We start from the raw sequence: 26,416 nt of genomic DNA on the forward strand, positions 1-26,416 counted from the left end.
TTACTGAATCCATTTCCTATACAATTACAAACCAATAAATAATTTAAATAAATAAATTATTATTCAATCCAAGTTTAATATCTAGAATCATCGTATATAGAATGTAAAAAATGAAAAATTTTATAAATATATTCTAATAAAATCTAAAGAATATATCAGTAATTAAAAATGACGCTGGTGGTGTGGCGTCTTTGTTTATACAGGTGATAGTCTCGTCTCCCGGTTCACCTAGCAGCGAGGAGTCAGAAGTCTCGCCGGAACCGATTAATAAGAACCTCCTCGGCGGTCTGGGACTCGAAAAGAGCAACGAAGGGACCACAGTGAACTCCACTGGTCCAGGAACAGAACAAATTACACCGACCAGTAGTGTTGACACTGAGGAGGGAAATATACCACATCTAGAAGAAGGCGAAAAGGGAGTTGAGGGTGATATAGAAGCTAGTGACGACGATCGACATCAGCACGTATCCAAGACGCATTAAAATTTCATTAAACATATGGATTAATTATAAGTATATAGAGGGTATGCGCCCATAACTTAAACATTTCCATTTCAATTTGACAATTTTGCTTTTTTTTTGTTGAATAAATATTAAGAAGAAACAGTGTTGGGCATCGAGCGATGAATATTTAAAAAAATTAGGATTTGAATTCAATTGAAAGATAACATTAATCGATTCAATTAGTTGAAAAGATTAATTGTAATCTAGTTAATTGTTAAAATAGACTGTGAATAGCAAAGTCTGATTACAGTTTTTGTAAATTTATTTATTGACATAAGAAGAAAGTTTGATTATATATGAATATATTGCATGATACTGGTGCTGCAAAGGCTGATGGTAATAAAGAAATAATGGATTTTGAAGTCTGTTAAAACAAATATCTATAGATTGGTTAAAAGTTTTTGTTATTCACAAATATGTTTGTTACAATCGTTTAAGGAAGAGTGAGGTTAAGTTCTTAAGACATTGCTTATTATTCAAAATTAAATAGAATGGTAAGCAAATGTGTTAAAGAAGTTTTTCTTTTATCTTAGCATACAATTTTTATGATATGATTGATAAACGCTGGAAAAAAAAATACATTCTATTTCTGATTTCTCGAAGACATTCAACGCGTTGACTGCTTCGATTTAGAAACTTAGAAAAATTTAGAAACTTGTGCTAATATCGTGCTATAATTAATAATTTATATGACAAAATAATTTTTTAATTTTTAATGCATACTAGCTATAGAGCAACAAAAAAGTTTTTTTTAGAATGTTATTATTGCATTGTTGGCTGTGTTAGAAAAATAATTTTCTTCGTTATATGATGTTGTGTTTTAAAATATTTATAGACGTTTTCTTATAACAGTCAACGCGTCAAATCGCACACATATTTCTCTGAAAATGTTGCATTTAAAAAATTTTGTAATTTATACGAAACTCGAGGCTGAATATTTGTCGCCAGACGCACAATAAAAGCGATCATTGTTTCCCAGATGAAACGACGCGCATAATGGGACCACTGCGAATATTCATTATAAAATCATCGTGAAGAAATGAGATCTAACGCTAACATTGACGATCTGACGACTAACTAAAAGCCTTCTGCAAGTTTTATATGTATACGAGTTTGTTTTCGTATTGCTCATCAGATACGTATAAAGATAGCCCATCAAAGAAGAAGAAACATGGTAACCAAAATTATGTTGATATTTATAAACGGATTTCACTCTTTAGCTGCAAAATATATTATGATCTCACTATCATCAAAGACTGCGTATTGACAAACAGGTTCCTAGCTTAAAACTCCTTGCACAAAATTTAATTCCTAATTATTTTAGGTTTCTCTAGATATTTTAGAAATAAATAAATTACACGATTACCTTTTGCAGCTGAAGAATCAATGATTATAAACTTTTTATTCAAGCACAAATGCTATGAAAGAAGATTTTTTAATCATCTAAACTTTTTTTCTATATTTTACCTTGAGATCAGCCGAAAGCTTCTTTCTCAACTCAATATCAGTAAAGCCACCAAATGAGAAATTAATAAAGCAAAAAAAAACAACGAGTGAGTACTTTTATGATAATGAGCATCTCGAGTCGTCTTCCGTGTCCCAAAATGCACAAATTTATTTAAATCGACCGAAAAAATGATGTCTAATCTACTAAAAAAGAGGAAATGACGAAATCTTGTAAAAGATTCCGCGATTCATCGCACACATCCTCAACTCAAAGAAGTTTTACCGCTTCTTCAATTAAATTTTCAACGGAATTTATGGTATTTCCCGACCGGTCGAGACTCAGATCTCATGTGAAAGAGTTCCGGAGGAGTTTCTTCATCAGTGAAGCTAGTTGCAGAAGAAAAAAGACGAAGTGAACTATTATTAATTGATTATATTGATTAATTGATAATGGAAAAAAAACAGCCATATGCAGAAAGAACAGAAAATAAAATAAAAATAAAAAAAGATATACAAAAAAAAAATTAAATAAAAAAACATACATACACCTGGATAAGAAAATATGAAGAAGAAAAAGAAGAATTACACAGCAATGCTCGATTTATATACAATATACTATATATATATATATTATATATACACACATAGACTAGTCACAATATACATGTGCTTTTGATAAAAAATCTATTACTTAGAGATTAGTTAGCCCTCATATACAAAACACAAAGAAATTGTTAATGTACACATTACTGCGTCCACATATACGTGCATTATATGTATGTATCAGAAGAAAAAGAAAAAGAAAAAGAGATAAGAATTAGAAAATTGAAGAAGAAAGAAAAAAAAGCAAAGTGTAAGTGTACGCAGATGATAATTTATATATATACATAATGTTCAGTGCAATAGGAGCCGAAAAACTGGTTCCATGATTTCTTGTATATGTTGACAATAGCAAATCGACGAATGAAAAATAAAGAAAAGTAGAAGAAGATGGATCAGGACGAAGAACCGAAATTCACCAAGAAATGATAATAATTACGAATAAATTTAAAATAAATAAAGTTTAAATAAACTTATAAAACGATTAAAAACATAGTCAGTATTATTATATCTGCGAAAAAATAACCATTTGAAGAGGACGAGCCGAGAGAAATTATCTTTCGGTCAGAATATTCTCCGGGGTTCGTTTGTTCTACGATCTCGTCAATGGGGACACGAGTATCTATTTATAAGTATTATTACTATCATTATAGTTAGTTGATATAGTATTAATATAATGTTGTTGCATACACACAGTGGATTTTGTTATACATCATAGAGAATGAATTGAGATTAATGATTAGTCTAGTTATAATCTACAATGTTGTATCTAAATTCAAATAAGATCATAGAGAATTCAAAACTATATATTTTTATTTAATTAAATTTTACTTGTCCTGATTATAATCTATAGAATTATGATAAAAAATGCTTATATATCAATAAGACTCAGTAATATCAATGTCTCATTCTATTGCGGCTATTGTTGAGATTAATGAGTTCAACTATGTCCATCATAATTAAAATTAGGTGACATTATGTCTTCCATCGATTTCTATCCCAGTTTTTAAAATTCTTGCATTGAGATTCTTTTCTTGAACTTTTCAATTGTTCCAAAATCTCTTTTATAGATTTACTTAATATTACTTAAGATCTCTTTCAATTTTCAATTTAAATTTAAAATATATTAAATATTTTGTTTCTACATAATTTTTCATTTAATAATTTTCTTACAATTATCTTATTATAAATCTTTGTAATAAGCCATCAGTTTTTAAATATGTTTTTTCTTAAATTGTATAAAATATATTCTATTGCATAATTTTACTTTTTTATAATTATTTTTAATTTTTGTAGCATTAGTATCATCTAATGATGACATCTAATGTTGTATATTCAATTTATATTTTTATTAAATTTATGACTTTGAATAAATATATTTTTTCAAACATTATAAAATCCTCAGAAAAATCTAATGTGTGTTCGTAACAATACATATAAATAAAAGTTTGTATAATATATATTGAATGAATCATCAGACATTGCGATTCAATTTAACTTTTTTGTTAATTTTGTTTAATTTAAAAAAAGAATATTTTTAGAAAGTATACGAATTTTGATCTCGTTAAGCGGTTTTTCATAAGAAGAAATTTGATTCAATAATTAAAAGGTATTCAATTTTAATAATTAAGAAATGTTTAATACTAAAAATACTAATAATAAAAAATTTCCCTTGATAATATCCAGTAACATCCAAGGAGTAATGATTTTATTTATTCAAGTAGTCAGATAAAATATGAAAAAACAATTAAAGTTTCATAAAATAGCTAAAATTAAATAATGGAAACAATTTTTGGAAAGAAATGCAAAAGTTTAAAGAAACTGCAAAGAAATTATTTTCATTATAAATAATAGCTTTTAATAAAATAGATATTCCACACTCAAAAGTGAAAGAATATTTTCAGTTGGATAAAATTAATATTCAAGATCTATCTATAATATTTAAATAATGTATAAATGATAATATTAAAATCATTGGATGTTTTTAGAATGATTTTAAAGAAAAAAATATTTAAAATGTTTATTATTATTATTAATTTGTTCATAAAAGACTACAAACAATCTTGTACAAAAACTAAATTATAAAGTGTAAGATATGTAAAGATTCAAAAATCAAATGGTACTTCTTGAAAGTTGACCACTATTAAATTGCTTTTTCAACTCGTGTCCTCGTGAGTGAATGCAATTTGTATATGACATATAATATACTTTATAATATGACATATAATATACTTTATATCGTATCAGCATTATTCAATAAAATATTCAGACTCTTAAAAATTTATATAATAAGATATGTGAAGCATGCCATATTTTTTTTTTTAATTAACTATATAATTGTTCAACAATTTAAAATTCAATGAAAAAAGAAAAATAAAATGGAAAAAAAAAGAAAGAAAAAAAAAGACAAAAGAAAAGACTGTTTTTGGGAAACTTTTATAAGAAATATGATAAAAATTTGTAGTTTTTCGTTAACTGATTATAATCGAAACTGACCAATCATAGAAAAAAATAATAGATCAATGTTTATCAATCTATGATATACAAGAATAATATGTGGATAATTTATATATAAATTTATATAATATTTTACAAAAAAATAATGGATTTTACAATTAAAATTCCTACCTTGATCATACTGAACGAATTTTAGTTGTGAAAAAATCTATTGACTTATAATAGAATTACTAATAAAGTTTAATTATAGAAATATTGATTTATATAGTATACAATGAACTCTATTAATTTGTATATTATAAATATTTGAATTATAAATAAATATGTTGAGTCACATACACAAAAAGATCGAGAATTGTTGATTTATATGATCAATTAATATTTTTTGCCAACAATTTTTATGATAATTTTGGCTCTTTTAAAGAAGAGGGCCCATCAACATTTCTTCAATTTAATAAAAGGAACGATTGAACGATGCTGTTACGATACAAGCATATATTTATATGCATAATGTATTTACATTGTATGCATACCGCATACAAAGAATGCACTCTCTTTTTTCCGCACAGCGTTAGTTTAATTGGTGACATCTCAGTAGAGAATGTCATCAGTGATGACGTTTGTTTCAAGTAGCCAAGAAAAGAGGATCATTGTATAGCTTAGTGTATCATAATTCGCGTAACCCTGGTTTTATCGAACTCCTGACTGTTTCATTGTCGTTCGATATGCAAGCAATGGAACGCCGGATACCATTCTTTAATTAAATATTCATTTTTATTTTTTTCAATTTAAACATTATAAAATTCTGCTGTTTTCAGTTCCATTTTTGCAACATTTTTGCTATTTTATGGTTTATCATTTCTTGTTATTATGATAGAATAATTGATACGTACAAATATTATCCATTTCTTACATAAAAATACTCTTTAAAAAAATGTCATTAGAGAAGTAATTCTTTCCAAATAATTGACACCAAAACATCATTTGAGAAAATATCATGAATAATAATATATTGATTTATATCCTTAATATTTTTCAGATCTTCATTTTTCTGCAAAAGAATAACAGAAAGATAAAATATAAGTATTGCAATAATTTTTTATTATGAACGGTGATATTTATCTGAAGTTATTATAATGAAATTGTTGAAAAATATGGAAAATATTATAGTATATTATAGTATATTAAAAAAACAATATTGTGACAAAGTACGTATTTTGCTGAAACAGATGCAAGCTCTCAAGAAAAAAATGTATAATTAGACTTATAAAAAATTGAAGTCTTTATCTTTGAAAAAATTGTGTTTTCCATGATATATTAATCAAGATAATTTTATATAAAGAAATTCTTCTGCTAAAATAAAATATTTGAACGGTATCCGGCTTTCCTCGATATTCCTAATTTTTAGTAATAATGATGAAAACATGTCCGGATATACGTAATATCATTAATATATTACGTGAAAACACACTGCCGCAATTTTGTATGATTAACTATTGTTATATATATATCTATATCTACATATTATGCTACATATACATTAATTGAAACTTGAATACAATTGATACATGTTTGACGAAAGATTCCAGGTTATAAAATTTGACGTCTTTGCATTCTTTCCAAGCGTTTTCGGTTCGTTCAATCTGGAAATCTATTTGAAATGAAAAAAAAGCATTAAAAGTGCAATCTTAATGGAATACATTATTAGATGGTAATTAATTAGAACAAAATAAGTTTTTACAATAACAGAAATATTTTGAATAAAATATTACACTAAATAATTTTTATTTTAGAACTAATAAAACAGTTTTTCAATCTTTTTGAATTTTTTTTTTTTTGTAACATTTAAATAAGTTGCAAATATATAAAATAAAATAAGAAAAATTTAAAAAATTAATATAATATTTTTCCACAAAGTAATATTTAATTACTTCTATAAAATTGACAATATAATTATATTAGAAATTATTAAAAGTGATAGCGATACATAGGTTGAAAATTAAGAGAGAGAAGTTAATGAAAGAAACAAATTGTTTCTTCAATCCTCTATATTATTCTTTTACAATTTTATAATGTTTTATATTTTTCGCAGGATAATATGAAACATTATAAGATGATTATGCACAAAATGATCGAATACGTAATAGATTGATCAACCGAAAGCAGAATTTGACAATCAGTTTTAAATCAATTCAGAAGACGTTTCATTTCTTCAGAATCCAATAATTCCAATAAAAAAAATATCTTGGCCTGGAAATTCTTCGAAAGACGTTGTATCATTATTAAAGGATATATTCTTTTCGATTGAAATCGAGCGGATGAATTGAGTCCAAATGAATAATGGATCTCGTAATTTCCTCTACTTTTTCGATTCCTTTTTTGCTAATCGTATGTTACCTTCTTCAGTCGATTTCTTTTTTTCCCACTTCAAGAAGAGCCATCGAATAATTTCTTAAAGAAGAAATAAAAAATCATGAAAAAAAATGAAGAAGTTTATATATATTATATGATTTTCGATAGTTCACAACGAAATTTCTAGGAAAGAAGAGAATAAAAAAAATTGAATCAAGATTCATCTTGAAATTATGCATAAGCGACACGACGAGAAGAAGAGAATAAAAGAAAAAAGTGAAGAATAATGATAAAACTAAGTAGCATAGACAGGAGAATAAAAATGAAAAAAAGAAAAAGAAAAAAAAAAAGCGAAGCAAGAATCGTAATATTGATGTAAAAAATTAATTTTTTATCGTGCTAATACCTGATTCTGATCGTGTTTCATCGAATAACAAATAATCATGATTAACTAATGTTTTTTTGGACGAATTTCTGCGTGTAAAGAAAAAAAGAATAATTCAGCTTGTGATTTTCTATCGTGATACACGATCTTTGAGGAATTTTATTCTTCTTTTCGATAATCCCGCGATATTTTATAGGCCAATTATTTTGATAAGCTCAATAATCTTCTCTTGGAAAGAAGAAATGCGTTTGTCTTGCTATATATGTACATGATTCACTGAAACAGAACCGTCGAATTTTTATTGAAAAAATGAAACGGAAAGAAGAAAATAGAATTAGAAGAAAAGAAAGATCCGACAATTATATGACAATTATATGATCAAATATAATAATTTTTATCTGTATATATTTTACTTCTTATGTTGAACAAAATATTGAAAATCCAAAAATTATTCAAAAAATTTAAAATATATTATATAATATATTGAAGATTATTAGTAGTTTACAAAATATAGCATAATTATAATTTATAAATTTATTTTTTTAGGTTAAGAAAAATGAAAAAAAAGAAAAAAACGAAAGTTTTTTTATTTAAAATAAAAGAAACAAAGAATTTTTAATATTTGCCGTTGAAAAAAGAAAAGATATATTTGTATTTTATATATTTCATGCATTTTGACTTAATAATCAATAAAATAGAATGATATCTTCAGAAAACCTAATATTAGTATTGAATACGATGTTTAATCTTCATAATTGTAAGGAAAATATCGAAGAAACAGATTTTTTAAACAAATAAATCGACGGTTCTGAGTACAATGAAATAAAAAAGTTTCAACGAAATCTCTTCACACTAATTTAAGATTAAGAATACGTAATCAATGATTCGTGGATACCAGTGTCGTTTCTGATTTCTCAATATATAGATCTTTATAATCGTCAAATCCTAGCGCTAATGTATATTGAACTACATATATACGATGGACCATGTTTGTCATACTGAAACATTTCTAAAAAAAAAAAACAAAAAAAAATATATATATGTATGTGTGTGAGAGAAAAAAAAAAGAGAAAAAAAATGTGAAAGTTTTTCCATGATTTTTCTATAATTTAGAAACATAAAATAGCTATTATTTTTTCTTCATTGCATCCCAAAAAAAGAAAAAGATTATACATTTCTTAAAGAAGAAAACTGCAAAAAAAAAAAATAATGCAAGAATAAATATAATTATGATTTAAACTTAATTAGCTTATATCATATACTTTAAAGCTCTTTTTAAAAAATATCAAATCGTCACGGAGTTTATTCTGATATTTTTAATATAAAATATTTTTTCTTATCTTTCAACACATTTTAAACAATTATAACTTAATTTTTTTTAATAATCCGTTTGTAATCTTCATTTTCTCGCTTCAATCCGTAAACTTGACCGAATAAAAATGATAAAAATGTTATGATAATTAATGATAAAAAATGTTAAATATTTGAAAATCACTTTAAAAAAAAAATACTTGCATTATTATAACAAAAGATAAAAAAAATCAAAATTTGATTTAATATTTTTTTTAAATGTATCTTTTATTTCTTAAAATCTTTTTATGGATAGTCCAAAGCCAAAGAGATTGCTCCAAATTCTAAGAAGAAGAATGGAAGTTAATGAAAGACAAAAAAGAAAGTAATGAACCTCGAGACGATTCTTTCAACCAACATGGCTACGATTTATTTTATTCTTCTTTTGTCTTTCGTTCTTTCGAAAGCCGACGATGATCTTCAATGAGAAAAAGAAAGAGATACAACTTAGTGGCAGAAGTCTCGCGCGAATCTCAGAGAGTAGCCGTGAAAAAGGATGAAGAGAAGCAAAGAAAATATTTGAATTCCTCGAAACTGTCATTCACCATGACGTAGACGTAGAAACGACGAACTTCACATTTTTATGTATCCAGTGCTCAATAATTCCAAAACGAAGCAGCCACTCAAATAGTAAGTAGTTGGCCAATAATCAAGTTGATCTGTAAGAAACAATGGGATATATATATATATACACTTCAAATCTATAGATCAATGAATTAATTATATATACAAAAAAGAAAACAATGAAGATGATTAAAAAGAGAGCAAGCACGAGAACTTTTGTCTTTTTCTGAGTTTGATATCTTGATCTCAGAAATTTCAATTTCAGGGACAAAATGTTTTCTTTTCATCGTGAAGAGGAAAAAAAGAGAAAAAGAAAAAAAAGAAAATGATGATAATGATAATTATAAAAGAAGATGATGATGATGATAATGAAAGAAGATTAAGAGGAAAGATTGATAAAAACCTGTAAATAAGTAGAATTTCATTCATCACGTATGTATCTATTTGGATTTGATCTTTGGTCACGAATATGCGCGACAATTCTATTCAGAAAAAAATGAGAAAAATATATATATATATAATATAAATAACAAATAAATGATAGACACGCATACCAGGATCGGAACTGGCTGTCCTGGAGCCAGGTTATATTCTCTTTAATCCATGGTCTACAGTTTTGAAGACCGTCGAAAGGTGGTGAGGTCCCAGAACTGGATACGACCGTGCATAATGTAGTTCTTCAAAAGAGTATAGCTTCTTGTGAATTGTGAATGTAGAAAGACACTTATACCTCTGAGAATAGCTGCGAACACATATCTCAATTCAGAATTCATTCTATCTAATGAAAATGAATAGAAATGGAAATATATAGTATGGTGGCAAGTAAATTGTGGGCCCTCCCTTGATATTACATATAATTTCTAATTTTGCAGATCTTAAGGTAAATCAATTCTCAGATCAATTTCCTTTTTTCTTTTTTTTTCTTTCTCAATAATTTATTCTTATTAGAATGGGAATAAAATAATAGTAGAATAAAATTTAAAAAAATTTGAAATCTTTCAATATTAAGATTTATACATCCATCTTTTAAATTAATATAGAAAATAATAATAAAATTTTATTTGTAATGTTTTATTTAGTTTGTTTGAAAGAAAATGAATTAAAACACATTAAAACAGGGCCCGCTAAATCTGGTAAATTTAAATGCAAACCTAATCAACGCTGTTCTACGCTTGATCGTTTCCATCCTTCATCGAGCAGGGGCATAATTAGATCATAGATTTTATCCTAAAGCTTTCATCGTCCTACATATCATATAGAGAAAGAGAGATCCTTTGTTTCTATAATAGAAAAATGGGCCTATGAAGGAAATTCTTAAGATTCAGTGGAGTACATGATAAAGAAATGATAAGAAAAAAGGAGAAAAAGAATTATATGAATAGAAATTTTAAACAAAAAAAGAAGAAAAAAAGGGCCTCTAGTATTTGATAGGAAAACGAACCACGTTTCGAAACAAACGAGTAACACGCTTTTTAGGTTTAGATGCAACTTCGACCTAGTTCTCAAAAATGTAACTAGAAAGCACTGTTTAATATATATCCTAAAATTTTTTCCATTCCTTTAATTATCACAATTCATATTCTTACGTCTTAATATATTTAAAAATTTAAAAAAATTTGAATTATTATTAATAATTTATATACATTTATAACATCTGTTGAGATTGTTTCATGAAAACTTTTAATTTCATTTTGTATTTCTTTTTGTCTTATTTTAAAAAAAAATTAATAATATTTAATTAATATTAAAATAAAATATTACTATATCAATAATCTTAATAATGAAGAGATAATGAAGGGAAAAGATCTGATGCAGCTCATTGAATCATTCAATTCAGTTTTCCAACATATCCATCTTATGACCTCGTATTTTCATATGACATCAATATAATGCATTCTCATTTATCGATTATAAATAATATATTTATAATAATAATATCGATTATAATAATAATAAATTATTTTCATAGCCAATTGATTTATTTCGATCATTGTGCTATTAATCGATATTTACTATTATAAAATATAAATAGTCGGATTCTTTTTTTCCTTTATTTTTTTTTTTTTCCCCATATTTTTTGTGAACTTGAATACTTTTATATAAAGAAACTTTATGGTACGAATGTGAAACATTTGTTAACCCTTTCACATGAGGGTTTATTTTTTTCTAACTCATTTATCAAAATATTTCTATTACTTTCGAATTGTTTGACAATAATCATGACTGATGAATATTTAGAAAGATAATTATCGAAGAATTTCACAAAGAAAAAATACTGATAAAACGAAAAAAAAAAAAAAATAGGAATACTAATAAAAGTTGAATATTAATTATTATTAAAGTATATTCAGATTATAACTGAATCACGTGTGAAGGGGTGGAACACTGAGATAAAATTATATTTCTGATGGTTTTACGTAATTCCAAAATAATCGACAATTTTGTAATGTTTTTTATTATGATTTATACAAATTAATATTTCATAGAAGTCTTTATATGTAAACGTGTACATACAATCAGTATTTAGATCATTGAATTTTCATATATAATATCACTGTCAATCATTGTCAAATGAAAAAAGAAAATAGAAGAATACAATTATTTAAGGAAGAGCCTGTGAAATATATGTGGAAGAATAATTGCAATTCACTTGTTGTATCATACACTTTAATTGGAGAAATCTGTTGCATGTTAGTTAATGTTATTCATAGAATATTCTATCATTAGAGACAAACGACAACATACGACATTTTAAGCCCATTCTAGATGAAATTGCAATTTACAATTTGATTTGAGAGATTGGTTTAACGATGCAGTTAACAAGAATTCAAGAAAACTTTTTAAATCCTAGTCTTTAAGTTCTTGTTAAATGTAATTCAACATGCAATCAATTTCTCCAAAATATACTTTTAAGATTTATGAAGAATGATTGAGAAACGATAATAGAAATAAATAAAAAGTGTGAGAGATAAGTGTATATGTGAAAGTATGAAATGAATAAAACAAAAGACAAAATGACGATACGAAGAAGCCAGGCGATTTAAAATCGCTAAGAGAATTGAAAATTCTAAGTCTATAAATATATTTACAAAATCAAGTGCATCGTATTGTTATGTGGAAGAGTAGAAGATGAGTGACAGAGCGAAATAATAAAAAGAATAAAAAAAAGCAATGATTGAAAGAAAATGAATGAAAGTATGAGAAATTGATGAGAGAAAAATGATTAAGATGACTTCAGAATATAAATAATATAATAGATAACAAAATTTTAGAAATTATAAATATTAATTTTAGAACAAAGGAGAGAGAAATTAGCAAAGATAATGCGAAATGAGAAAAAGAAAGAAGATAAGACAGTTATACAAACAAATGAGAGATGGCTGTTATATCAGTATTTGCATAGCTAAGGAAAGAAAAAATAAAAAAACGCAATTTAGAAGTATATAATAAAATAAATCGATTGATTCGAATTTAGATTCCAAGAATTGATCGAAACTATTGAATAATCCATAAGAATGCGTGTGATGTGTGTATGTGTGTGCGTGTATGTATGTGTGTATGTGTATATGTCGTTTGTATGCATACATGCATAAAAATATGAGTGAATCAGAAAGAAAAAGAAAGATTGAGACGTAGGTTCTACATATATATATATTATATATATATGTATTATATATATATATATAAAACAAGAAAAAAAATATATATATATATATAAATTATACATATAAAATGGAGAGAAGAAAACAACTATCGTTGATCGCTATACTAAGCAAGTAGATATATATACATATATATATATATATATATATTATATTAAAGAACATATATTAGCGTGTCAGTATAACAATTTGTAAATGTGCGTCGCGGTACGTTTATATTAAAGATGCATTGACACTCATGCAAATCAGAAAAAAATCAATTATGAGAAAAAAAAAACATCGATAAAAATGTGAACTATGTAGAAAAGTAACTGATGGATGTTGGTAGTGGATGTTTTGTATATGACAATGTCAATTGTAAATGCATTCGGCTTTTTTCTAAACTTTTATTTTTTCTAAAGATATTTTTATATAATACCTGAAAATCTTACTTGGAATTATACTATGTTCGCCAAGTCGAATTAAATATAAACAAAACCATATGATCAAAATTTAGGGGAATCAAAATCGGCTTTACAATTCTAAGATATAAAATAAAAAATTTACTTTTTTTGCAACTTATTTACAGAATGATTTCTAGTAAAGTATATGTAATGTAATAAAAAAAAAAAAGTATAAATTATTTTTAAGATAAATATTTATAAAATTCATCAATAGCGATAGTATTAATTGAAATATATAGTCATTAATTGAAATCATATCATTTGTTATATGATTTGATATATTTATTTCTGACAATTCGATTTGATAAATATAATAAAATATAAAGATTTATCAGATATACAAATTAATTCATGACCTTTTTTTTTCATAAATTTGATACTTATTTACAAAAAAACAAAATTTAAACAATTTAATTTGAAAAATGATTTTCGTTATTTTCTACATATTTAGATTAGAAAATTTCTAGCATTGTAATATAATAATATTATTTATAATTTAATATGTCGTTTATCAAACAAAACCATATGTTAAATATAATAGTATTGTATTTAATACTATTATTTAAGATTATGTTATTATTATATGTTAATATTGATTTAGATTTTGTTTTGCTAATGATAGAAATTTTTAAAGTTCAATGATTTTCAAAAATCTAAATATAGCGAATATAATTTGAATTTAAAATAAAATTATTTAATTAATTAATTGTGAGAATTACGAATTAATTTGTACTTCTAATATATATATTATTATTAAGAATATTTTTAAAAATATTTTTTTTAGATTATATTTTAGATTAAAAATATTGTCAGATGTTTTTTTCATGATAAAGCTTGATAAAGCCGAATGCAATCAATGAAAATATCAGTAAAAACACAATACGTGAAACAACATCAAAACCAAATAGAATTTTCTGCAATATAATAATTTACATTAATTATGAGAATTTTTTATACTTAGAAAGTATAAATATATTCTTCGCTATTTTCGCGTCATGCGTATTCATTTGTTTAAGTTTGCTTTAAGATTAGCATCGTAGTGAATATTCTCGCGATAAAAAATAGAGACAAAATGAAAAATCACTATGAAATAAATAAATGATCTGTTTCATCGTATATTACATTCAGTATCAGCATATAAGTAAGCATGTAAGTTTGCAAATTAGCAAGCCAAACACGACGGATATAAGAGAATTTCCGCTTTTGAGGACTGACTTTTTTATGTCATTCTAAATAAATAATAATTATAATAATAAAAATAATGATAATAATAATAATATTAATAATATCAATAATGATAATATAAAAAATAATAAATAAAGATGTGCGTTTGAATTGCTAATAATTAATAATAATAATAATAATAATAATAATAATTATAGTAGTAGTAGTAGTAGTAATAATAATAATAATAATAATAATAACAATAACAATAATAATAATAATAAATAATAATAATATATTTTAAGGCATGTTTTCATCCTGCGTGTTTGGCCAAGATTTTCTATTGTTTATGAAAAAATTATTTGTTCTGTTGTATCTGTTGTGACATTGTTGATCTCGATGACGACCGATGTTCATTGAAATGATAATTGATTAAGAATTAAAATAATTATCAATAGGATCAAGAAAAAATATCGAGGCTTTTACACTCGAACACTTATTTACAAGTGATCACTCAGATTTTCTTTTTAAATTTTGTATAAATTTTTAGTATAAACTAAGATTTATCTAAAAAAAAATGATAGATACTAGAAGAATTCTTTAAGATATTAAATATTACTATGAAAAATAAACATGAATATCTATATTAAATAGATTAAGTAAATAAAAATTGATTCGAGTGTGAAGGCTTAATTATTAATTAACCGGAAATTGGAAATTATACTTTATTTTCATTTAATTTCAACATATAATCTGCCAACATAATCGATAATAACATAAAAAAAAAAATAACAATTAATAAATTTGAAACTAAAATGTATCATATAACAATATAAATCATTATTATTTTCAATGACATAAATAATTACTAAAAATAGAATTATCGATTCTAAAAATTTTCAGTGTATTTTTTATTATGATCATTATTTTTACTATCGATAATAGATTGGCAGTTAATGCACTAAATGTGATGCTTGATAATGAATCGATGAGTCAAATAATAATAAAAAAAAAAATCATAAAAAATAAGATTCTAATATCATCATATTTTGGTGATAATTTAGACAAAGTTAAGTCCATATAAATTCAAGAGAAAAAATCGATGATATATGTGATTATCAGTTGAATTATAAATCAATAGTAGACATATCGTAGAACATGACTATTTCAAAGAGATAGTATTACTGTTGTTCTGTTGATAGTTTGTATAGATTTTATTGTACCGTGACCGCATCGCGTGCTCTTATTAAACGTTCATTTAGTTGCTAAAAAGTAAAAAACAATTAACTTATTAACAAACAACATCATCGATAAATTTGTTAAATATCTATAATAACCCAATATTGTTTTGTTTATCAAAAATGTTACAATTTCTTATTTATCAAAATATATTTGGAAATGCATCGCTTCTGGAAGATAATTCAAAAGTTTAATAGAGTTTATAGTAAAATATTTAGGAAATCTTTTCAACAATTTAAAAGAAAATTAATATTTCCTGTTTTTCTAATTAAATTTATAATTAAATCTTAACAGATTAAATTATCTAATATTTTATTCAATATTTAATATTTATCTTTATTTTATTCAATATTTAATAAAAATTTACATATTAATTATGGAATTAAAAAAAATAATGAAAATCAAATATGGATTTTAATTAAATATTTTATATTTTTTTTTTTTTATAATAGACATTTATATATAGATGTAATTATTTTATAGAATTATTTTAAGAAATTGAATGATTCAAAAAATAGAGCAAATATCTCTATTTGCTAAATAGAAATAATATATATATCAATTGTTATAATTATTATACAAAATTAATCTAATTTAAAAATATAAATTCTTTAGGAAATTCAATATCAATCTTTTGAAATTTACAAATAAAATTTCTAAATTTTATGTTTTCTATAATATTTAAAAAAACAAAATAATCTTGAAAGTTCCACGAGACGCGGCCATGTTTAAGCAGGACTATTTTTCTAAGTTGCAGAGCATAATAAATAATGTTATATTATCGTTATTACACATTCATTGAATCAAATCACTAGACAAATAAAATCACATGATCAAAATCTAGGGAAACCAGGGTCAACAATTTTTATATAAAGTAGAAAGCTATTTTTTTCACATATTAATTCATTCACAAAATTATTCATTGTTAATTACATTAATATTAACATAAACATTAAAACAACGAACATAAATTGTTGAAATAAAAATTGTTAAATAAATACAATCCATTTTCAAAAAATTATCAATACTTATAGATAATAATGTTCAATGAATATTTTAAATTATTTATATGAACTAATAATGCTAATATTTTATTAGTTAATACCTAATTTATAGCACGTGATTTACTTTGTTTCAGATGATTTGATCCTGTGAATGATGTATAGTATATATTATATTGTATATTAATATTTTAACTAGCCGAATATGTAACTATGAGATAATGTTCAAACATAGTAAATGAACTGCATTGCTGCATATAATATAAATATGTAGATATCCTTGCAATATCAACTATCAACTAATCATACCGGTTTGCACTTGAGGTCAGTGCATGCGCGCACTGCGACGCATTTATTAGCCTAATAATTAAAATTGAAATAAAAACAAAAAGCAAAAAAGGTATGAACGGGGATTAAAAAATCATATAGAATATGATTTTTGAGTTGCAAATACGTAATTTAAAATTCCAGCGCCAATCGATTCGCGATCAAGGAAGTACAACGGATATGAGTTAGTCAAAGAAAAGAAAAAGTCCTAGATGCGTGTAATACAAAGCTGGAACCACGTTAATATGGATAATGTGCTGTGTATGCGCGCGCGCGTCTATGCATGAATGAACAAAAATAAAAAATAATATGATTACGATGTTGGTTTTTGACCAGAGAACAAAATTAAAAATATAAATCGTTCTGTCAGTCACCTTACATATATTATATAACATCATATTACTATGCTGCCATATAATATAAATATATGTCTACAGTAAGAAATATATTAATAAAATATTATAAATAAATATGTTATAAGTACTTTGTGATCTTATTTCTTTAACTCAAAGATTTAATTCTTTTTTTTAATTTTTCTTTTCTTTATAATTTCATAGAATGATTATTAGCACTATAGTAAATATTTATAAATATAAGACTTTATTTTTTTTTAATAATATTATTTCAAAAATTCTATAAAAAACGATGGATAATTTTAAATTTCTATTGCTGTGTTCTACATTAATATAGATTAAAAAATGTTTTACTAAATGATGCTTTATGTGATTATAGTTTCGTAGTTTGTTAAACTAGTAAAAGATGATTTAGTGATCAATTGTACTTGTAGAGGGGAGTGTAACTTACGTACAGACTTATCATATAGTTTAACACATAACCTCAATGTTGCAATGTCTAAAACTTTTAGAAATTTTTGTGGAAATGTATAAAGTGTATAATATTGGATTTTTATATTCTTTGTGATTATCATTAAATTGTTCAATTTTTCTTTCTCTTTAACTTTACAATTATTTAAACATGTAAGCCTACATTTTGAGGTTATGAATGAATTTCATTATTTATAAGAAAATATATTTTCTTTTTATATGTACGTAAAATTAGCGATTAGTTTTGTATTAAATAATCAAATTATCGAAAATCAAACATTTCTTTAACATTATATTTATTGAATTTTTATTTTTGCAGATATTTTTGTCTAACATAATTTATGTTTTATTATGAAGCGACGTCAAAGAAGGCCTGTTTTAGAACTTAATCAGTCTCAATCTGGTTCTCATGAAGAATATATACAAAGTAAAAATATATAATATTTAAAAAATTTTTATTAAATAAATATTTTTATTTATTTATTATTAAAAAATTATATAAGATATAATTTTAAAAAAATAAATTTTTAATAAAAATTTATAGATACAAATCGAAATTTTATATAATATCTTATTACTATGTTTTTTTAGACAAACGCAAACATATAAATAATGATTACCAAGGACAAAATGTACCTGTTAATCCATTGGCAAATTTACTTTGCCATTATAATTCAGATAGTGATACTGAAGATTCTAAGAAAGATTATAAATTAGATGATCAAGTTAATAATTTTTTTAAAGTAAGTAAAATCTTCTGGAATTATAATTTTTTAAACAATATGTGTAAAAAAATATAAAATAAATTAAATATTAATTATAAAAAAAATTAAATATTTGGAATTTTATAGGAAATTCAATTGATTGCACCTAAGCAATCACTTTCAAAGGAATCTAACAATGTTGCCTTAACAACAAATTCTAATATTCACTTATCACATCATATAAAGCAACAAGCATTCAGTAAAATTTTATTATATTTATTTTTAAATTCAAAGGATATTTTTGCAATATTTTATTAATAAATATTTTTATTTAATAATAAAAATATTTTTAGTGTGGCGTGAATGTTTAGATGAATCTTCAGGTTATCCTTACTATTGGCATATTGAAACTAATGAAGTAACATGGGAAATGCCAGATGAATTGCGATATTTAAAAAATAATGTTAAAACAAGTTCTGTTATAAAATCACAACCAATGCAAGAATCTCATTGGGTTGATTTTTCATCTGTTACATGTAATTAAATTTTTCAATATATATAAAGATATGTAATTTAATATTTAATATATAATTTATAATAAATACATATTATTATATATAATCTTTTCAGACCAACAACCTCATGAAAATATACCAGAAGGTATGATACCAAGAGAAGTAGTAGCTCGAAATCGTAATAGATATATTTGCAATGAAACTGTCCAAAAGCAAGAATTTCAAACTGATCAAGATACTGCAAATACATCTGATACCATGGATAACGATTCTGATGATGGGTATAGAGTTAAAATATTAATATTTTCTTATAATTAATTCAATAAATTTCTTAGAAAAAAATTTAATGATTTAGGAAGATAGAAATGATTACATCTTATGGGAGTGATGAAAGTGATTCAGATACAACTGATGACAATTTATTAAAAAATAATACATCTTCTATAATTGAATCAAAGAATATAGATTCAGTAAAATTAAAATGCAATGAAAAATATTCTTTGTCACTTCCTTTAATGCAATCACAATTAATTTCTCAAAATATAAATCATAAATATGAAGAAAAAGACAATATGGAAGAATCAGTAACAGAATTATTGGATTTGAAATCAATTGAAGGAACAGAAATGAAATACTTAAAAAACCAAATTAAACAACAAAATGTAGTTCAAAGAATAAATGAATGTGTGGATAAACTTAACGATAATCGATTTATTATGAAATCTATAACAAAAAAAAACAATAGCAAACATAACGTTAATTCTGATGTAGATTTTCGCATTTCTTTGGTACCTGGTTATGATGAAGATTCAGATGTTGAAGAAGAAGTTAAGCAGGAAAAGAAAGTTCTATTTCCAATTCCTCAAATTGATGAAATTACAGAAAATGTATCATCATATAAAAGTACATTTGATGATCAAATAGTGAATAGTAATGATGATATTAATATTGAAAGAAAAAATATATTAGAACAAAATAACGAAGACATTTTGGAAAAATTGGAATGTAGAGATGATTCCGAAACTAAATCAGAAGAAGATATACAAAAAGGAAACAAATTTATTGATAATTTGCACAATCGAAATAAATATTTTCAAAGAAAAAAACGGATTGCATTTGATGGTAAAAATATTTTATAAATTAATAAGAATTATTAAAAAGATTAAATTCAAATGTAATAAATTTTTTCAGTTCCATCTACAAAAATAAAAATAAATGATGATAATGAAGCAAGTAAATCGGAAGGAGACATACAACGCGAAGAAATAAATTCTTCTGATGAGAATTTTAATGAAGTTCGAATTGGCCAACAAGAAGAATCTAATTCTGTAATCGAGAATATAGAGGAAAATATTTCAAATTTCAAAAATGAATTGAGTAATATTGAAGAAGAAATAAATAATTCAGAATCAAATAATGAATCTAAAGAAAATGAAGAAGAAGTTAATCTATTATCACAAATCATACTTGAGAAACTGAAATTTTTATCAGAAGGAAAACCAGGTGTATTGCCAGTTCAGTTGATGTCTATTCAATTACAAGTAAATAAAATTCTTATTTCAATATTTCATTATATAATTATAATTTCATTATAAAAAAATAAATAATAAAAATATTGTATATTGTATTTCAGACATTGTTTGTTGCATGGGAGGCAGGTTGTTTAGAAAAGAATTATTTGCGAAAATGGTTGTGTGACACCAGTCACGAATTGGAACGCTTGGAACAAGATGCAGCACCATCTGGATGGCTATGTCAGTGGGATAGGTATAGTATACCATCTAAAATTTGTGTATTATTTCATATAAATAAACATGAATCGTACCAAGACATACAAGACATCGTGTATGTTATACACGTCATTATTTTAAAAATTTTCAAGTCATATAATTTTCGCACGTATCGTTACAGTGAGATATAAAATGGTGAAAACGAATGATTAAAAATTTTATTTCAAATTAATTTTCTTCATATTATTCATTCTAATAAAATTATATTTTGAATTTGGAAAAATATAATGTCCGAATTTCTTTTGCTTTGAATTTCTCATAATGTATGTTTAAAATGTAATGTTTAAAAAATTAAATAGAAAATTTTTATATTTTTATTAAGAAAACAGAAACTTAATCAATTTGATTTTATCAATTTCAGAGTAAAACTTTAAAAAATTTCTTACAAAGTTTTTAGGATCATTAATTTTGCTAATATCTTTTAGAAAAAAATATTTAAATCAAATCTAAATTCATTGAAATCTTACATAAATGTGCGAAAGATACCGCGTTATCATAAATAATACTAAAAAGATAGGTCTGTGTTCAGAGTGGAGCCTTAAAGACCATATGTGTAATATATATCTGAAATATCTGATGAACAAAAAATGTATGGAAAAATTAATAAACTGTTAGTGATTTAAAATATGAAGATTATAATATCCAATATATTTAAATATGTCAAGAAACAAAATTTTAAAATAATGAAAGAAAACTTATTTCGGCTAAATGAAGAAACAGAAACTGCATCAAACAATACAAGTGGATAAAATAATTCATTAAAAATATATTCATGGAATTTTTAAAACATTGAAAAAAAAACATAAATTATGTAACTTAAAAAAGCTACTTACTATCTTAAGGGAATAGATGAAAACAGGGAAGATCGTTGCTGGAAGGAAATATTAAGTGTTAAAAGAAGTTCACATCAAGTTAACTCAAGTTCTTCTTGGATGAAACCTCATGAAGAAACTCAAAATCTCAAGAAATTATATTCGCCGAAAGTTATCGAGTAATTGGAATAACTCAAGGAATACCAAAGTTGTTAGTCGTGTATTAAAATAACAATACTTGTAGACAATCGTAACACATATGTTATAAGAAATTATTTTTTTCTTATATTATATTCTATGTACATATTTTTAATGTCACATATATACGTCATTTGTTTCTTGTTCAAAAAAATACATTCCATCATGTCTAACAATTTGTTTAAATGTGGCGATTCAAAGACGTTTCCCTTAGTTTGTCAACAAGTGCACATCATCGTATATCTTCGAAAATCATTTTCTGGCCCTTGCGCCTTTAATTACACACATAATCAATTCACTTAATATTTCGCTAGCGTAACGCAGACGTTGTCGACGTAATTCTCAATGTTCGTGTTGCGGAAGACAGCGGCTTCTATGTAACTGCTAAGTAACACTTAATCCTTTTGTAATAAAAGGGCCTCGCTGACTTAATGGCACGCCGAGTTGCAGGTAGGAGTATTAACTGATTGTTTTCTAGCTAATAAATTGCTTCAGAACTCAAGGAGAACGTTCCTTTCATGGAGTAACGTCTCTCTAATGTTTGTTAATGTAAAAAAAGTATTCAAATAAACCTTTTTTATCTATCATTGTATTATATATTTTTGCGGGCTTTTTTCCAGGTCGCATAAGCGATATTATTACCAGAACACTACCACTGGAATTACACAATGGACCTATCCAGATACTAGCATCGCCGGTGGAGCTGAAGAAATGGAAATTTGTTCCACACCTCCTCCAATGGAACAAGAAGAAATTATTATACCTGGTATAATGAAATTATTATTATAAGTAACATGTATAATATATTTCTTTCATATTTGCCAATTAGTATTTATATTTGCCAATAGAAGAAGATGGATTGAGATCAAAGCCAAAGGAATCACAGGAAAATGGTGAGATAACTGAAGATATGACAATTCTAAGGAACAATGACATAGAAGCTCCACCTCCACCTCAAATTTCAAATCCAAGTCCACCTCCGCCGCCAAGAATTTATGCAGAAGATTTAAAAAGAGACAAGAAAAAACAAGATAAATGTAATGAAAATTTGAATGACAAAAAACATTTGGGAGAAGGTAAATCTTTGTTATATAAATTTTTCTTTTTACATAGAATTTTAAATCTAATTTAATATATTTTCTTCTTTAGAAAGAACAGGAATTATAGAAATAAAGCAGTTGGAAAATTCTACTGCATTATCGTCTGCCTTATTATCACCTCAACCTTCTAATCTTGTAAATGTAACTAGCGCGGAACCTCTGCCGCCAGGAGTAGATTTAACCGAAGCACCTTACGAAATATCTGCAACAGCATTAAAAAGAATTATATATGGTGCTGTGCAACCACCAGGTAGTGCTCTTTATGATACAACTGCAAGAGATCCAACAGTTTCTATTCTAAGTCATCCAGCGACAATAGTACAAGAACATTATCTTCAATATCCAGCATATCATCAACATTTGCATGCTGTATGTTATTAAATAGATTGATATATAGTAATTTTTAATCAGTAATTTCTACAATTAATTTTTTATATTTGTCAAATAGCCAGCGGCCTTAGTACTTCCACATAAGCATAGTGTACAGCCTGCAATTCAATTAATACCTGATTATACTCCAATATATACAAATCATAAAGTCATTGAAAAACCGCCAGTTAAAACAGCAAAGGAATCTCTTGTATCTGCTTTAGATTCATTTTATAATGATATTGCACGTATAGAAAATATTGAAGCAGAAAAAATTTCTCAAAGACAAGAAAATCCAGTGGAAGTATCTTCTTTATCAATAGAAGAAGTAAAAGTGGAAACAGAACAAGAATCTATTCCTTTTGAAACTACTATAAAAGAAAAAAAAAGAAAAAGGGTAAATATATATATAATATATAATAAAAAATAGAATTATAAATTTCATAAATTATTAATTAAAAAAAAATAATATTATATTATTATTTCAGACAAGAATTGGTATTAGTAAGAAACATAAAGAAGTGTCTAGTATGGTAGCAAAATGGCAAAAAGTACAACAGAATTTTGAAAATACATAAATTGGTTAGTTAATCTAACATTTAAATGATATTTTTTTATATTTTTTTAAAAAATATATATATTTTACATATAAAATTTAAAATATTATTTTTTTAGCTGCAACTTGCTGATATTTAATTCATTCAACACAAATAGCGCACTATACTTTTTTCAGTATAGTGTTTCTGTACCTGTAATTAATATTATTATCCTACGCACTTTTTTTTATCTTTAAAATTCAAGAAACTTAACAAAAGAAATGTGAAAAATAATGTAAAAATAAACAGTTTCTGAAAAATAATGTAAATTTCAAAAACATGTATTTTTTTTATTTTTGTGTAGAAAGTATAAACTGATTAGTTTGAATGCTTATCAATTATAAAAGAAATACATTATCATGATTTATAAGTATTTGAAATAAAAAAATATTGTAATTTAATCATATACAATTCCATTATTTTTATGTATTTAGATTTATATTATATTTTTCAAAATTTAGAACTTTATTAATTTTCACTGAATCATAAAAAAAAAAACAAAGGAAATGACAATCGCAAAAGAAACAGCTAGACAATTCTGCATTGCTATTCTCTGCTTTATTATATTATTATTATGGTCTTAGCCTTTCAATCTCACAAAATCTCTCTTTAAAAAAGATTTGAATGATTTTTATTTTATAAATATTGAAAAATATAAATAGTTTATTTTTAAAAGTGATGGCTATTTGTTTGTTTAAAGTTTTAAAAACAAAATAAAATAAAATATTTTGATTATTCTTAAATATTTTCGTAATTAAAAAATTTTAAGAAAATTATTGAGAATTTAGTATAATTGTATTTTTTGTAAAAATTTATTTATAATATTATATTTGTTACATAATTCTTTTTGTAATAATATGTATATATGTGATTAATAAAAAAGAAACATATATATATATTATATGAAAGAACAATTATAAAATTCATAGTTATTTAAATCTCTATTTTTAATTTCAATTCTAATAAATGAAAATTTAAATGTAAGTGAAGTTAAATTACAAATTTTTAATTAAAAAAAATTATATTATTTAAAGTTTTTAATTTTAAAAATATTTAAATTTAATTAGTTTTTTGAAAAAGTTTATCAAAATCATAAGTGAATGGTTATATAATCCAATTTATTATTAGATAATATAATAAAAAAAATAGAAAATATAATGAGTACTTCAAATATTAGTGATAAAAAAGTAGTATCTGAATTACGGAAAAAACTCACGCAGGATCCAAATTTAATCAATCCTTGTTTAGAGGTAATATTATTTAATCTTTTAAGGTTATATTTCTACTTTTACTTATTAAAAAATATTTAAAATAAAAAAAATAAATAAATATATATTAATAATTTTGCAATTAATTATAATTTCAATTAATAATTTAATAATTTTTAATTTTTTTTAACTTAAAAGTTCATTAATAGATTATTATTTAATCTTAAAAATATATACATATACATAATTTATTTTATTATATATTTTTTTATTTTTTTCAGGAATATAATTTTACTGCAAAATGTTTAGAAAAAAATAAATATGATTATAATAAATGTTTATTATATGTTGAAAATTATAAAATCTGCAAAAAATTTTGGGTAATTGTATATGTATTATTAAATATAATTATTGCATTGTAAAAATATTTTATACATTTTATTATTTTAGGCAAAAATAATAAATTATCGAAAGATAAAAAATATAAAACCCTATATTCCTTTACCAGAAGAACGACAAAAAATAAAAGCAGAATATTTACAATCACAAAATAAATAGTTCACATAATTTTGACATACTGAAGAATTGTAATTGTATAATGGATTGAAATTTTTTTTTTTTATTATAAAGAATTAATTCATCCTTATTAATTAAATAATAATAACTTATCAAAATTTGCCAAAATTTGATAAATTTTATTAATATTTAACATGTATATTTATTTAGATTTATTAAGATATTATTAAGAATTATTATAAAACATTTTTTTTAAGAATGTATTTATAGTTTCTTTAAATCTGTATAAAT

At 24.1% G+C, this 26,416-nt stretch overlaps 3 protein-coding genes across 20 annotated transcripts in view; all 3 read left to right on the forward strand.

Moving 5' to 3' along the window:
* Positions 1–17,867, forward strand: part of LOC122711543 (rho GTPase-activating protein 100F) — a 59,239-nt gene extending 41,372 nt beyond the window's left edge. For 6 of the 15 annotated variants that reach the window (XM_043930413.1, XM_043930414.1, XM_043930412.1 and 3 more), the window contains one exon: positions 204–2,040. In XM_043930413.1, coding sequence (XP_043786348.1) covers positions 204–482 — 279 coding nt within the window. In that variant the 3' untranslated portion in view covers positions 483–2,040. Of the gene's footprint in view, positions 1–203; positions 2,041–17,303 lie in introns of those variants that run through there. The other 9 variants (XM_043930417.1, XM_043930420.1, XR_006346114.1 and 6 more) reach the window with 8 other exon arrangements.
* A 420-nt stretch (positions 17,868–18,287) lies between these two features.
* LOC122711390 (interaptin-like) lies at positions 18,288–24,802 on the forward strand. 3 transcript variants are annotated; one of them, XM_043930136.1, is made up of 15 exons: positions 18,288–18,538; positions 18,637–18,744; positions 18,909–19,060; positions 19,169–19,280; positions 19,375–19,557; positions 19,652–19,817; positions 19,892–20,658; positions 20,728–21,077; positions 21,170–21,303; positions 22,957–23,102; positions 23,185–23,412; positions 23,486–23,805; positions 23,885–24,202; positions 24,294–24,387; positions 24,481–24,802. In XM_043930136.1, exons 2-14 carry the CDS (start codon positions 18,669–18,671, stop codon positions 24,381–24,383), a joined length of 3,042 nt encoding a protein of 1,013 aa, XP_043786071.1. In that variant the 5' UTR covers positions 18,288–18,538; positions 18,637–18,668; the 3' UTR covers positions 24,384–24,387; positions 24,481–24,802. The 3 variants fall into 3 exon arrangements, with proteins under 3 accessions (XP_043786071.1, XP_043786073.1, XP_043786072.1); XM_043930138.1 differs by having other exon boundaries at positions 23,188–23,412; XM_043930137.1 differs by having other exon boundaries at positions 18,288–18,470.
* Positions 24,803–25,362: 560 nt separating this feature from the next.
* LOC122711522 (coiled-coil-helix-coiled-coil-helix domain-containing protein 7) lies at positions 25,363–26,291 on the forward strand. Of its 2 annotated transcripts, XM_043930357.1 has the most exons (4): positions 25,363–25,381; positions 25,530–25,651; positions 25,891–25,989; positions 26,060–26,291. In XM_043930357.1, exons 2-4 carry the CDS (start codon positions 25,559–25,561, stop codon positions 26,165–26,167), a joined length of 300 nt encoding a protein of 99 aa, XP_043786292.1. In that variant the 5' UTR covers positions 25,363–25,381; positions 25,530–25,558; the 3' UTR covers positions 26,168–26,291. The 2 variants fall into 2 exon arrangements, with proteins under 2 accessions (XP_043786292.1, XP_043786291.1); XM_043930356.1 differs by lacking the exon at positions 25,363–25,381 and having other exon boundaries at positions 25,454–25,651.
* Positions 26,292–26,416: the final 125 nt, after the last annotated feature.

This window comes from Apis laboriosa, unplaced genomic scaffold, assembly GCF_014066325.1.
Source record: "Apis laboriosa isolate Shangri-la unplaced genomic scaffold, ASM1406632v1 scaffold170_cov151, whole genome shotgun sequence".
Lineage (NCBI taxonomy): Eukaryota > Metazoa > Arthropoda > Insecta > Hymenoptera > Apidae > Apis > Apis laboriosa.

What these genes read in the sequence shown, in the direction of transcription:
- LOC122711390 (XM_043930136.1), top strand. Translation starts at nt 18,669, where the DNA reads ATGAAGCGACGTCAAAGAAGGCCTGTTTTAGAACTTAATCAGTCTCAA. An exon ending in AAGTTAATAATTTTTTTAAA is followed by an intron (nt 19,061 to 19,168) that starts GTAAGTAAAATC and finishes GGAATTTTATAG; the next exon opens with GAAATTCAATTGATTGCACC. An exon ending in AAAACGGATTGCATTTGATG is followed by an intron (nt 20,659 to 20,727) that starts GTAAAAATATTT and finishes AAATTTTTTCAG; the next exon opens with TTCCATCTACAAAAATAAAA.
- LOC122711522 (XM_043930357.1), top strand. Translation starts at nt 25,559, where the DNA reads ATGAGTACTTCAAATATTAGTGATAAAAAAGTAGTATCTGAATTACGG. An exon ending in TAATCAATCCTTGTTTAGAG is followed by an intron (nt 25,652 to 25,890) that starts GTAATATTATTT and finishes TATTTTTTTCAG; the next exon opens with GAATATAATTTTACTGCAAA. An exon ending in AAATCTGCAAAAAATTTTGG is followed by an intron (nt 25,990 to 26,059) that starts GTAATTGTATAT and finishes TTATTATTTTAG; the next exon opens with GCAAAAATAATAAATTATCG.